The sequence below is a fragment of the Procambarus clarkii genome, chromosome 71, assembly GCF_040958095.1.
Source record: "Procambarus clarkii isolate CNS0578487 chromosome 71, FALCON_Pclarkii_2.0, whole genome shotgun sequence".
NCBI lineage: Eukaryota > Metazoa > Arthropoda > Malacostraca > Decapoda > Cambaridae > Procambarus > Procambarus clarkii.
In genome coordinates, this window is record NC_091220.1 from 18,619,099 (window position 1) to 18,633,722 (window position 14,624).

General features: G+C 38.5%; 2 protein-coding genes across 2 annotated transcripts; one reads left to right on the forward strand and one right to left on the reverse strand.

Moving 5' to 3' along the window:
- The first annotated feature begins 601 nt into the window (after nt 1-601).
- Burs (Cuticle-tanning hormone bursicon) lies at nt 602-5,303 on the forward strand. The gene is made up of 3 exons (XM_045726409.2): nt 602-949; nt 1,498-1,623; nt 4,557-5,303. The coding sequence occupies exons 1-3, from the start codon at nt 779-781 to the stop codon at nt 4,686-4,688; spliced, it is 429 nt and encodes a 142-aa protein (XP_045582365.1). The 5' UTR covers nt 602-778; the 3' UTR covers nt 4,689-5,303.
- A 1,216-nt stretch (nt 5,304-6,519) lies between these two features.
- Nucleotides 6,520-14,419, reverse strand: Manf (mesencephalic astrocyte-derived neurotrophic factor). The gene is made up of 5 exons (XM_045726408.2): nt 14,214-14,419; nt 12,613-12,691; nt 10,671-10,778; nt 10,280-10,438; nt 6,520-7,244 (listed from the first exon to the last, which is right to left on the reverse strand). Exons 2-5 carry the CDS (start codon nt 12,689-12,691, stop codon nt 7,078-7,080), a joined length of 513 nt encoding a protein of 170 aa, XP_045582364.1. The 5' UTR covers nt 14,214-14,419; the 3' UTR covers nt 6,520-7,077.
- Between the last annotated feature and the right edge of the window lie 205 nt (nt 14,420-14,624).

Below are 14,624 nucleotides of genomic sequence, written 5' to 3' on the forward strand. Positions count from 1 at the left end.
TAATGTTAATTTTGAAAAAAAAAATACTGTATTGTACATTGCTGCTTTTCAAGTTTAATTTTAAACTTAAACTACTCAAGTTTTGCAGATTAAGGGGAAGGTCTGTGATACTGCAGTGTCAGATCAAGTAGTAAATAATTATCAGAAGTCAGTATGGCTATATGGAAGCACTGTCACACTAGTGTAAATCACAATAGTCTCCTTTTAACTCCTCACTGAAAATTCATTCTGTAAAAACATTACAATGAATATAAACAAATAAAAATTTGACAAACACATTAGTTGAGGGGTTTTAATTACTTTCTTACTTTTGACGGCATACGTAAATTTTGTAGTGACTGGCTGTGAGAGCACCGTCCATAAAAATGGTTCTAGCCGTCCCTTGATCCCACTCCCTGCTGAGAGAGGAATATGTCCCCCCCGTGGGAGTGTAAAGAGGCACATACAACTGAGAGAGGTAGGGAAGGCGTGGCTTCCAGAAGGACGAGGGGGAGGGGCAAAGGGGGCGTGGCTCCTGGCGATGCAATGAGAGAACGGCAAGGGGGCGGAGCACCCCACAGAAAGGCAATATAAGGCAGAGGCTGACCGTATCATCGTTCACAGTTGTGTCCCACACTTTGCTTCCTTCACACACACACATACACACAACCTAAATACACCACACCCTTGCTTTCACACACGCTGCAAGATATTGGTCCTTCAACAGGATAAGAAAACCACCAAAATAGGCCTAGTCAAGCCTACTAAATTGTTGTGCCCTACTCTATACTTTGGGAGAATGGGCAGGATCTCATGGGTGCTAGTGGTGATGGGAATGGCCAGCATGGGTGTTGTGTCGGGAGACGAATGTTCCCTCACACCCGTCATCCACATCCTCTCCTATCAAGGCTGCACCTCCAAGCCCATACCTTCCTTTGCTTGCCAAGGCAGGTGTACCTCCTATGTCCAGGTGAGTCAAAGCCCAGTGTTTTACAAATGTTGCCTTGTAGCGATGCCACTTAAAAGCCAGGCCTTCATTTGCACAGGCATTACACGACCTGATAGTAACATGGTTTCACTACTCGAGTAAAAACAAGATAATTCCTGTGCTAAGTTAGTGCCACATTAGCTTTATTCTTGAGTAGTTTCAGTTGTGTCTTAATAACAGGGAAGCTCTACTTCGGTATTAGTTAACTTCCAGCACGCCACTAATGCCAAGCTAAAACTAAAATATACATCTTAATGTCTCAAAGACACTAAGGAAATAAACATGTACAACATTTAGGAAACAAAGGTAATTACACCGTAAAACCAAATAATAATCATAGCATTCAAAATAAAATCAACAAGCCAAAGTTAGAGAAGAAACAGAATGAATCAGACATACGTAAGGACACAATCATACAAACTTGATTACCAAGGCACCAAATAATATATAATAATTTGTTAGTTTACCAAGGTCAGGAAGTAAACTGCAGTAGATTAAAAGACATACACAACGTGAACAACTACTTACAGGTGTCGGGGAGTAAGTTGTGGCAGACTGAGAGGTCATGCATGTGCTGCCAAGAGTCTGGAGAACGCGAGGCTTCCGTCATACTCAACTGCCCCAATGCCCGTAAAGGTGAACCCAAACAAAAGAAGGTAGGTTATGAGTGCACAATTCTATATATGTAAGCAGTTTTGTTTTGCAATAAAAATATAAACCCTCATGATTGCAATACTGTACAAGTCTTCTAGGGGTAATACTGCAAAAGTATAAAGCCAGAACTCTTTCCTTTGCATTCATTAATCTACAAAGTGACCCCCATAAAGCCATCAGAATCTACAGCTCTGTATTGGTGAAACTTAAAGTAAAAATCAGCTATTCATTTATAGCAATTTTGTTCCCAATGTCTGATACTGGCAATGTAGTAACTAACATTCAGAACATGAAAAGCACTCCACAGCATCACTTAAATTACCCTTTACTGCGAGAGCTTGGTAATTCGATTCCAAAAAACCTGAATCTTCAAGTAATCCGAATGAATTTACATTTTTTGATTTTTTAACCCTAATAGGAATTTGGCTAAAAGTTTATACCAAATCAGAAACTAACACAGTATATTCAAATCTGGGTGTTTGACTTTTCAACTCGAATTGAAATTTGGGTTACTGTGATATCTACTAAACAAAAACCCAAATAAATTTGAATGTGTTCATTTTGATACATTTGCCAGTAATAAAGTCGGGTAACTTGAATACCCAACTAAAGCAAATGGTGGTGCTTTTTCTTAAAAGTCAAAAGATTCATTTAATTATTCCTAAGGTTTGATTGTTTTTGTTTTTTTACCACATCTCTTTCTTGCTGAGCAACTTTCAATAACTGATGGGGTGAATTAATCTTGTAGGGCCAATATGTAACCTAGATACTATATACATGTTTCCCACTGCCTATTTTGATGACATAAGATATGCCACAAATTGGTCCAATTTGATAGTACTGTACTGTACATAATCTGCTATTTGTAATGTCTGACTATCTACCTATAATGGCTACAGAGTGCATTATTAATTACTGTGTAAAGCTTTAAGAAAGAAATTCACTTCTGAGAGATGGGTTAGGCATGGACAGTTTCTATAGCAGTGGCATCTGGGAGGCTGGCTGTCTTACATCTGCCAAGATAAGGTGTTAAAAACAAGACTTACATAGATCCAAGTTCACACTACAAACTCTTACAGATCACGGGTCACTGGTATTATATAGTATGGTTCCAGGATGTAGACATTCCAGGTTTGAATCTATCTTCATCCATTATTAAGATTTAAAACAACATTTAGCTCTAAAGCAAAACTTCCTAAAAAAACTGCTTGCGAATGAGACTACCAATTGTATCTCCTGAATCATGATAAGCATGAAGAAACTTGCTTGCAGTAACTTTTTTTTTTTATATCACCAAAGGTCTCAACCCGCTCCCCTATCCATCCACATAATTATTGCATTAGAACTTTTTGTCATATCTACCCTTAAGACTTAAAAAGACTACTTTCTAACAACTTCAGTTAAAAACACTTTGGTGTCCCAATGACGCAATCTGCATCATAAAACTAAAACGCGCAGAGTGGGTGATGATGCAAATGGCATCGTGCATTAATTTTTGCTTAGTCTTATTAAGTATAAACATTGAGTGAACTAGTTTAACATTGGGTTGTGTGCTCACCGGGAATACTCAGCCTACCTTCTGGTGTGATTCAGGTGGCCCGCCGGGTAAGCCAAAGTGTTGATATTTTCACAAAAATAAAAGTACACAAACTCGGCAACCAATTAAGAACTACCAGAGGACACTTTTGAATATTCTACAGAAATTTATGTGATGCCTCACTACCTTGTAATATTTACGTGATTTACCCGAGGACCTCTACCACTAGTGGCCTCGACGAGTATACAGTACAGTACGTACTTACTCCCATCCTCGAGGTGTTCCCACATACCCAGTGTTCCCTAATTGATTAGTTGATATCAAATGTCAGACACTTTTAAAGAGCATCTATATATTTGGTCAAAATAATTGCTCATGTTAGTGTGCTATAAAACGGTGACCATGTAAACAGACAAGACTGAGGAAGACATAGATAATTATCCAGAGAAAACATTATGCCATTAGGGCTCTATAGCAGTATTACAGTTACAGGTAAATATTAGGTACAGTAGTTATACATCATTTAAGATGCTGATGCAAGAGCAAAGGAAATGAAGTTAATTGTATTATATGATTCACGTGTGCGTGCCTAATAATATCTTATTTAAGGGAATCTATGGAGAACTAAATCATCTTGGATATCTGGGTATTTGACAAGATGTGTAATTTTTTGTGGAATACAACAATTAGAGGAATAAGAGGCAGGTTCTTTTTCCATCAGTTGACCACAAGTCGACCTAGAATTGTCAACAAGCAAGCTCGGTATGTTTGAAATGTTAATAATTTCATGATACGAAGACCATTGGGAAACATTGCATTTGATTTAATGAAAGATTATTATTGGATAGAGCCATCCTTTGCACTCTCCATTTAAAAAGACAACATATTATTGGGTAGCGATCTGTAGGAGTAATAGGCTCTGTGATAAACGTGCATGTTTAAGTAGCAGTTTTAAACATCTAATCTGCCGCTTAATACAAGTCAATGTACTGATAAAATGGTACCAGTACTGTGCAAGCCAAACTCCAATTAAAATAAATAAGATACAGCCAATCTGGAAGTTCTGTACCAAAAGAGGGATTAAAAAGATTCAATAACCAGCAAGACATTTGTGGTCAACAGTAATGGTAATTGACATTTGGTTTCAGAATAATTAAAGTATTTCTAGTGACCAATGAGGTAGAGAAGAATTATGCAGACCAAACAGCACTAGCAAGAAAGCTAGGAAAATAATCATTACAAATTGCCTTCCACTTTTCCCCCCAATGTAGTGCTTCCATGAACAATCTATGATGTGGAAAGTTACTTTTCACCGTCAGATAACATTCAGACATGCTACATAGTTGTGCACCAGTTTCTGTATGCAGAAAGCATTTACTAACCATTTCTCTCTTCTAGATCCTGACCCGGGCACCCATTGACTGCATGTGTCGGCCCTGCACTGATGTGGAAGAAGGCACTGTTCTCGCCCAGGAGATTGCCAATTTCATCCATGACTCCCCTATGGGTAATGTGCCCTTCCTTAAGTAGGCTTCTCCCTCTAACCTCAAAGACTTCCACTACCTCACTTCTATCCCCCATCCCCTCTTATATGGAATGTATACTATCTTCTCGTCCTTCATTTCATCCCGTCTCCGCCCGCACCAAATTCTTTTCCAACCCTTTGCACCATTTCCTATTCTATCCTTCAAAGAGGTATCTTGGTAATCAAGACTAATGGAATGCAGCAGCTGTGAACGGTGTGAGGCAGCAGCAGAAAAACCCGAGATTGCAGTACAAACACCAACACCAGCAGCAAATGGTAGTGTGTTGCTGAATAACACCGGTAGCCACCTACCACACATCAAGGCAAATATACATACCTACAGAAACAGCACTGACAAGTCAGCCTCAGCTGTCCAGTCAGTCAACATTACCACAGTTCTCAGGAAAAGTAGAAAATGGTTTAGGAAATAATGTCAACTGTTTACTTAATTTATGTTGCATTGTAATGTGTTGTAAACTACAAAGGTGCAGGGAGGTCTTAAGAGGTTACCTTGTTCAGGTCACCAACAGGAGCACCTACTGTAGTTGTCAGGTACTGTGCACTGTTGAGCTAATGTGCCTGTAATGGCATCATTGTTAATAATATAGTCATTACAGTCATTTGTTCTTTATTAACCCCCCACTAATAACCTTTATCAATAAACATAATATTACTGGTCTCTTGGCCATTTTCTGTGTGTTCAATGCTGTAGCAAATTGTTTATTAACCATTTAACTTGTTCATTTCAACTTTAAAGTGTTCTAATTCTTGATTTGTATCTTATCACATCTTTGTACATGTGAGGTAGATGCTGCTATTATGAACAAGGATGATGGGTAATGTAAAAAAAAAAATAACTTCCTAGTCCAACCTTTTCTATGCTCGAATTCACATGCAAAAGTTCTTCATAACACATCCCAACCATTTTTGTTACTTAAGTCACATTTATTAAACACACTCCTTCACCTTCCACCACCAACTATTTTTTAGCACAATCACTTAACAGCCTCGCATCAATGCAATTATCAACTAGTGTATGTAAATCTCTGCTAAACTAACATCCCACCAAGTGTTACAAGATGCGCCAAAATAACCATATACTATTGTATTCCAATTCTTTCTACACTTCTCTCTTTTTGACTTTGTGCTTGCGGGGGTTGAGCTCTGGCTCTTTGGTCCCGCCTCTCCAACTGTCAATCAACTGGTGTACAGATTACCGAGCCTACTGGACTATCATATCTACATTTGAAACTGTGTATGGAGTCAGCCTCCACCACATTACTGCCTGTTCCAGGAATTAGCATTCCACCTGTTAACTACTCTGACTACACGTTTTAAGTGTAGTCAAAAGTGTTAACTACACTTTTGCCATGTTAACACACCTACAGGTATTCCTTCTTACTGCTAATAAAAGAAAAATTGAATTGCTCTTATGTCGTGATTTTACCACAAAGTATCACATTGTCGAAATATTATTTCGACAATCTGACTACCGTGACTGCTACGTGGTATCCAAAAACTTGTCCACAAGCACGGTGGCAATGCTCTATTCAGGAGAGAAAATAAAACTGCTACAAGTATACAGAATACTTGAAGGGTTACTTATCTGGCTCACTTAAATGTGCACAAGAAATCCTAAAATAGAACAGCTGTAACGAAGCATTAATGGCTACTAAATTCTTTCACCTAGCTTTTGATACTAGGAAATTAACCAGATTTAACATTACCACAATAACACACACTAGTAACACTGTTCTATCAATGCAGTCTTAATAAATTTATGGTACCGTGCTTCACTAGAGCAGCTCGTCACCAAATGTAGAGGAAAACGCATCGTTACAAAAAGGATTTATTAACAACGTTTATAAAATCCACAAAATTATTTTTCCATGCTATTTACTTATTTGTGCTACAGTGAATGAGAAAATTCAAGAAATCTTCCGTCACATGCAAGCAACTTTCACTTTACGTGGAAGAAACTGAAGGCAATATAAACAAAACTAACCATGTTAGCAGCCTTATACCAAGAACTGGTCAAATTGCCATTACAATAACAGATTGTAGACATACTAGTTTCTAGGCAATTTCTTGAACATTAACAAAAGAAATGTTAATTATTCAATAAAATATTGTCACCTACCTTAAGTATGATACACTGCAAGTAATTCATTAGTGGAATAAATTACCATAATTAAATCTTGACATTTAATTTGCTGCAAGTAATTTACAGTCTATCATGCACTGCCATAATACTTCAAAATAATTGAAATCATTAACACAGTTATTCGTGGCTTCAGATTTTCCAGTACACTGTCTCCGTTAGTTCTTAACCTAAATGCCTTTTCACAAAAATAAATAGTAGGCACTAGCCTCTTCATCCTAGTTTCATCCACATTACAGTTCACCTCTCATGTATTTAGGTTTTAGAGTTTCAATTCTTTTAATGTAATCTCCCTTCTCCAAGCAGTCATCACAAGACTCGTCCCAGTCGTTAAGTATCTTCTTGAGGTCTCGCACCTTCAGCTTCTTCAAGTCTACATTCTTCAGATCAATCTGCTTTTCTGTGGATGAAAAGCAAGTTTAGGAACAAAAACCAAAATGTGGAGTGGTAAACATGTTACCTACACACATTGCAACTTTTATATCGATATGCGCTACAGCCTTCATAAATAACGTTGCCAGTTATTAACACTTTTGTCCGGTAACGACGCAGCATTGCGTCATTTTTTTATTATTTTCATTTTCATACCTGTATAGTATGAAACCAACATGCTGTGCAAGAAAAACCAGCGCGACAAACCAAATACTGGACCTCTAGAAACGCAGACATGACAATAGTACCAAATTAAAAAGGTGAAGACCAATGAATGCAGGGACTAACCTAATGCCAACTGGACTGAATCAAACCAAAAAAAATCACCGAATAATAGTGCCTCGACCCCCCAAAAAAATTAAAATGCAAAATCCATTAATGTTAACATAGTGGCATCTTGTTCATTTAAAATGGACAAATTCTTTTGAAAATGTACAGTGAAAGATGGCAAAGCTTATCTCAAAATTAGAAATCTCCCAAATGAAAAGTAAAACTATTTACCTTCTCTAGATAGGCAAGGAATAAAGGGGGGAAAAAGGATTGAAAGTGTACAGTTGTATGTAAGGTTATATAACAAATGTATTCTTTTCTGGATCATACAACGGGTTAAATATATAAACAAAATATAACACGTAAACATGGATACAAGACAAGCTTAGCTTTGCAAAGTCTTGGGTAAATACCTTTTTGGCCACCGAACTGCGCAGTGCCTCGAGGCGCTTAAATTCACTAACGGAACTATTATAAAAACAAAAATATGTCCTTAACAATTGCACCATGAAGTTTTTGCCAAAACCCGGTGCGCAGTGTGGTTAGAAACCAGAATATATAAGCAAGGAATAAATACCAGGTTGCAGACGATGTCACAATATCACGGCTGAAGACATTATAACCAAACTACAACTCTGAAGACGGAGAAGCGACTACATATCAGTCCTTCCTGGACACTATCATGTCTTGTAATGACTTGATAATGGTCTAGGAAAAATCAAAACTGTCGCTTCTCCATCTTCAGAGTTGTGGTTTGGTCATCAAAATACCAGGTTACAAGACATGAGGTCATGTGGAAGGTTTAAGCAAACCAAGCAAACCAGAATTTTGCATAACAAAAGGAGCTGCCTCCTACGAATCGATAGGCTTTCAAATTTTTCTAACCATATTTTCATTCATTCGGCATTACTAAATCTCATCAAGCTGCTCTCAATCTTCAGAATTACAGTTTTATACCAAGACATCTTTCCAAGATATTTTCATTCCTTAGTTTTCTTTGTCCATCCTTACACCATTAAAGTCATCTCGGTGCCCTGTTTCATAGATGAAAATTGTCAAGTTGAGGCATGTCTGCCACATACACAATTACAGTACTACCATTCTGTGCAGACCTCTTGGCCAATCTTCCTGTATTCATCCTAACCAGGAGTTTCATTGTCCCAGCCCCTTATCCTTTCTCCAATTTACTATACAGTGACACCTTGGCTTACGAATGCCCCTCTATACGAACTTTTCAGGTTACAAGCCCAATTTTTTTGTAAAATCCAAATCGGGTTACAAACTTTGCCTCGGAAAACAAAGTTTGTTGATACGTGTATGGCCGACCTAGCGAGTGGTGGTACAGCAACCGTGCCTCAGTTTACCAGTGCTTCCCGCTTAGTGACAATCTTGCCTGAATTCTTTAGAGAGAATTTCAGTGTTTTAGGATTTTTGGGTATTTGAACATAAAAGTTATTATATATCTCGTCATGGGTCCCAAGAAAGCCAGTGGTAATGTTCAAGCCAAGAAAACATGAGAATGGCCACAAGGAGCAGCAACAAGAGGCAGCTGAGGAAATGTCTTCAAGGGAGGAGGCGGCGGTACAGACTGTCCCTTCCTTAACAAATAGAAGTGGTGTAGACTGTGGGAAGAAATGCAAACTTTTGTTGAAACGACTCGTCTAGCTGAGCAAGCTGTAGTAGGCTGTTGCATTAACCATTTTTAATGGCACTGGTGATGCCTCACTACAGACAAGTGTTACAATGTAGGGAAAACAATCCTTATGGATAGATTTTTTCAAGAAAATCGAGTAATGAGCCACAAGCATGTCCTAGTGGTGTGCAGGAAAAACATGCCAGAAAGTGTACCCCAGAGAAGTCATCACTGCCTGATGTTATGATGGAAGGGGACTCCCCTTCCAAACACTAACACCTCTCCTCCTCCCTCTCCCTCACCATCTTCCATACATCAATAAAGGTAAGCAATAACTTGTACATACTTTAGTACTGAAGATTTGGGTGAATTAGGTATAAAATTTACTTTGAAGTTAATTTTTGGAGGGAGTCTGCAACCGATTAATTCAATTTACATTACTTCTTAAAGGAAAATTTGCTTCGGTTTACGAATTTTCGGTGTACTAACCCTCAGGGTACGGATTAAATTTATAAGCTGAGGTACCACTGTATTCTTAACTTCTGCACAAATTCTTATCAATTACACAGCGCGTAAAATATTTATCACACCGAGTTCCCTTCTCTAAACCATCATTATTGAATAACCAATGAAAATGCACAAAGTACAATACCACCACAAGTCAGTCGGCCAATTAAAAATTATAATGATCACCATGAGCAAAGATCACAATACTTCTTCAAAAAAACAACAAACCACTATGAACGGAAATGATATTTCATCGAGTATGCTTTCGAGATTACTCGATCCATGATGCAGAACAGTAACTGAAAACAAGTGAGAAAAGCAAGCTTAAGAAAGGGAGGAGGGGAACAGCATCTCAGTCGCTGTCTTCTAGTTACCATTCTACATCTTTAATGATTGTAGTAATCCTGAAAGCATGCTCAAATGAAATATCATGTCCATTCACAGTGGTTTAATTTGCACGACTACATACAGTATATATTTACCTAGGGCGAGAGCACACACACGTTAGACCAAAGACGTCAATGTAGAAGATGGGGGGGGGGGGAAAAGTTGTATTTAAATAGCGATATTGATGTACTAGACAAAATGCTTACCATATCTGAGGTCACAAATCTGAGCATCCATCTTCTTGAGCTTCTCGCAAACCTTCTCCATTGGCATTCCCCAAGACAGTGGTTTGGACATTTCTCCCAAGATACCGGTAGCAGATTCTTCCAATCCACCAATATAGTAACAGAAGCGATTTTCTTTACCTAAGAATTAAAATGTAAAAATTTTAGTAAACAAATTAAAATATAATACTGTAATTATATTCAAAGTAAATATTAATTTACAAGTGAAATTTCATTAAAAATGATTAAACTCCATATCAATTTATTATAGCACATTTCTTTAAATCAAACAAAGCTTTGAATTTTTAAATGCATTACGTACATTATTTTACGAGACTTGGCTCTCGGAAGATGGCAAGCAAAAATGACTTACCCTTCGCTTCTTTACATGTTACTCTGAATTTATCTTCAATAATTTTGGGACTTGACCTTTCCTCCTTAGAGAGAGTATCACTGAACTTGCCCAAGAAGGTTATACACACTGCAGGAAAAACATTTTCAGAATGAGGGAATAATTCTAACTTTCCTCCATAATATTGCTTATGAGTACTGTATTATAGAATCCTATTGAATTACCAAATAAATGTAGTGGAAATGTACAAGATTTTTATGTAATTAATGACAACTATTCAGTTTTCTTTAAATACTTAAAATAAATTGAGATGTTCGAGTACAGAGTAACCTCATTTCAGCGAACTATGTGACAAAACCTGATCCACTGAAGTGAGGGATTTGTTGCAAGTGGAGATTCCTTTAAACGACATTTGTGAGATTTTTTTAGCCAAGACAAATGCACTGCTACGGTTATCTAATGTTACTTCACACTACAAAAATCATTACGAATGTGATTGGCAACCCCTAATATGACTCCAGTGATACCTTAATAAAATTTCCCATGCCCTATGGGCTAATGTCACCAAGCATAATTTTAATTTCAATCTACCATATGATAACTTTCCCACAGGTCTGTGAACTCGGGGGCCCTATTTAGGCATATCTGCAAATCCCCCACTTTGCCGAATTTCCAAATACTTGTTTGGCCAAGCAGGCCAGTAAATCCAACCTGGAAAGTGTGTTGCAGCCAGAGATTTACCAAATCCAGGTGCACTGTATGTACCTTATTAATTAAGGTTAACAGTGGCATCTCAACAATGCTGCCAAAACCAGCAGCATTCAGCAATAGCATACACCCCCATGGAATAATATAAGTTTCTAAATGTAAACACACATCACAACCGAATTCTGGTCTCCGTCTTCCCGGGGTACATTGTTCTAGGGTTGGTGCTGCCACCTGGAGGCAACTGGGGGGCAGTGACCACCTGGAGGCAACTGGGGTGGCAGTGACCACATGGAGGCAACTAGACGTCTGTTAAAAATGGCTTTGGCAGTTATTGTGATGTAGAGTAGTTCTTTTAAAATGAGGTTAATTTATGAATTTTACTTCAACAAGGGATTTTCCCAAGAAGGATGGGAGGGGAGGGGGGGGGGGTATTTGTGTACGCACAGAAATCGATTACGTGATATATATCAATGAACGTGTTATATATCAATGAGAAAATCTACTTTGATTTATCAAGTCTGTGATGGTAGAGTATTGCAGCCTTGGTCATCAGTCTGAGCCCCAGTGAATTCTCATTTATGCACATGTTACTACTACCTGGCTGCAGTCAGGCAGGTAAACTGTCAAGCCAAGAAATGCCATTGCAGTCTCCGCTACCAAGGAGGGCTTGGAAGGACTGTTTTTACACTCGTCTTCTAAGTGGCCACTCGAGCAGAATGATATTCTCTAGAGCATTCAAGTACTACAATGACCTTTCAGGGGACCACTCGAGATGTGCCACAGACACTGGAACCAGAATGAGCAATAGCTAACTGCATTAGTTTAAAACTAGTGGAAATTATTAAGGGGAGCAACCAGGCAAGATAGCCCTCTTGCCTGGTTGCTCCCAGGCAAGAGAGTGCTTGCTCTCTTTGTAACCAACAAAAATTCTAACTAACCAATTTAAGTAAATTTACCAAAACTAGACAATCCACTATGTAATACATTTTAAATCTCTGCAAGAAAGTGGGAAAACTGCTACAATTAAAAGCATTATATATATAATAGGATTAAGTAATTTTATGAACTATAGCAGATGGAGGGACTAAAGGCAATATTAAGTAGCAGCTTTAAAGGTTTATCAAAGGGTTATATGAACCAATAATGGAGACAGGAAATTATGACCCCCCAATAAGGTGGTCACTTGACAGTACATAAATGCAACATTTTATATAGCTTAGTGGCTGACAAACAATTGTCCAAATGTAACACAAACCTTCACATTCATCCAATTTAAGTGCTGCAGCAACAGAAATGCATGCCAGTAATAATGCTGTCCCCACGTGCCAATTCATCTGTCAAGGAGAAAATATAGGAATAATTTCACCAAAAAAATTACATTAAATTAAAATTTGACAGGTACAGTATTTGACAGTTTATACTATAAATACCTGTGATGGCTTTAATGTTTTTCAACTCTGACCTTAAAATAAATTAGTCTTATGACAGTTGCTCCTTCATAATAAAAAACTGTAAAGTAATTTCAGAGTTGTTAGAATGCACCAGCTCACAAGAACACTTAGATTAATGTTTCGGATAAAGAGTAATGCCAAATATTAAACTACTGTATTATTACAAATTCTTAGCAGCCCTAGTTTTTGGCTACTTTACATGAAAATGAATAAAATCTCAACATTCATAGGGTAATGTATGCCATTTTAACCAAATCAAATACCATGTCTTCTTACAGGGCTATGGAGAAAGGAAAAAAAAGGAAGTACAGATTGGGGAAGGGGGAAAAAAGAAGGGAAGCTTGCACACAGGAGTACAGGCACATTGCCGACGAGTCTCGATAACGTGTTAATAACGATTACCAAATCTTGCCAGAAGATGAAAAGACTATCAAAGGCTCATCTGGTGTGTGGTTTTGTCATTATCATTATTATTATTATTATTATTGTACATCAAGTCAAAGGACAAAATACTGATGCATGGTGTCTCGGAAGCAGGCAATTCATTAACCTACAAAGTCAAAAATACTGCTACATGTCAATTAAAAAAAATGACTAAATTGGTTATTTCATACCAAATAAATAAACCTTTTCAACCCGACCATTTTAGATTTTCATGGAAATTTGGTACGATGGCATCAAAACCTCGAGCACTCCGTGATGCCCGACATTCACAAGAGCCAAGTTGCAGCACCGTCGGTGTGTAGGTCTTATCCACTACCACGAACTATCAATTACACCACTATTAGAGATGCAGCGGTCCACGTATACAGTACTAGTCCCCTCGACCCCCTAGTCCCCATGACCCCCTAGTTCCCTTGAACCATAAGCCTACATCACACAAGCTCTAGTAAGATCGAGAAGCAATGATACCAAATGAAAATCTTCGAAAAGATCCAACTTCGTTAGGAATAGGAGCCCCCGTCCCCTTAATAAAAATTAAATAAAAAATTACGAGTCGAAGGCTGGCCAGCTTTGGCCTCACAAACAAGATTTCACATCAAATTCAATACCTACGTACACAATATAATCAAATTAAAAGCTAGATATGAAACAAACGGAGCTAAACGTACCAATAACAACATTTAACAAAAAATAATAATAAATTGAGAACTATTGGCAGTAAATAAAATATTAGGCAGAGACGTTATAAAAAAATATAAAATTATACGAGTACATATAATACAACTGACGACACAAGTCACACCTCTACCACACAATACCTCCAGAAACACAACCACAAAAAAAATTAATGAATGCAATAATAATTTAATATTTATTTAGCAACACAATGGGGGAATCAGGCTCCCTCTCGACCACTTCCCACCGCGGGTATAACAGGTATAACCCCGTCAAATATACCCACCGTGAGGTCTTAGGAGTATGTGTGGTGTGTGGCGAGGCTGCTGGCGACGGGTGAGGTGTGTGTGGAGAGGACGAGGCAGCCAGGAGCAGTGAGAGGAGCCAGGAGAGGCGAGGCAGCAGCGGCCGCAGTGATGATTCTACACACAGTTGGCGACGTGTGATTGGTCGCTTCCCCCCCGGCCTCCCTTCCCCCACCAGCCACTGTTGCTCTCACTTCCCCGCCACTTCTCCAGCCTCGGCTGGTGGGGGAAGGGGGAGAACTGGGGAGGGGGTTGTGGGGAAGGGGAGAACTGGGGAGGGGGTTGTGGGGAAGGGGAGAACTGGGGAGTGGGGAGAGTGTTGTAGGGAAGGGGGAGAACTGGGGAGAGTGTTGTAGGGAAGGGAAGAACTGGAGAGAGTGTTGAAGAGTGTT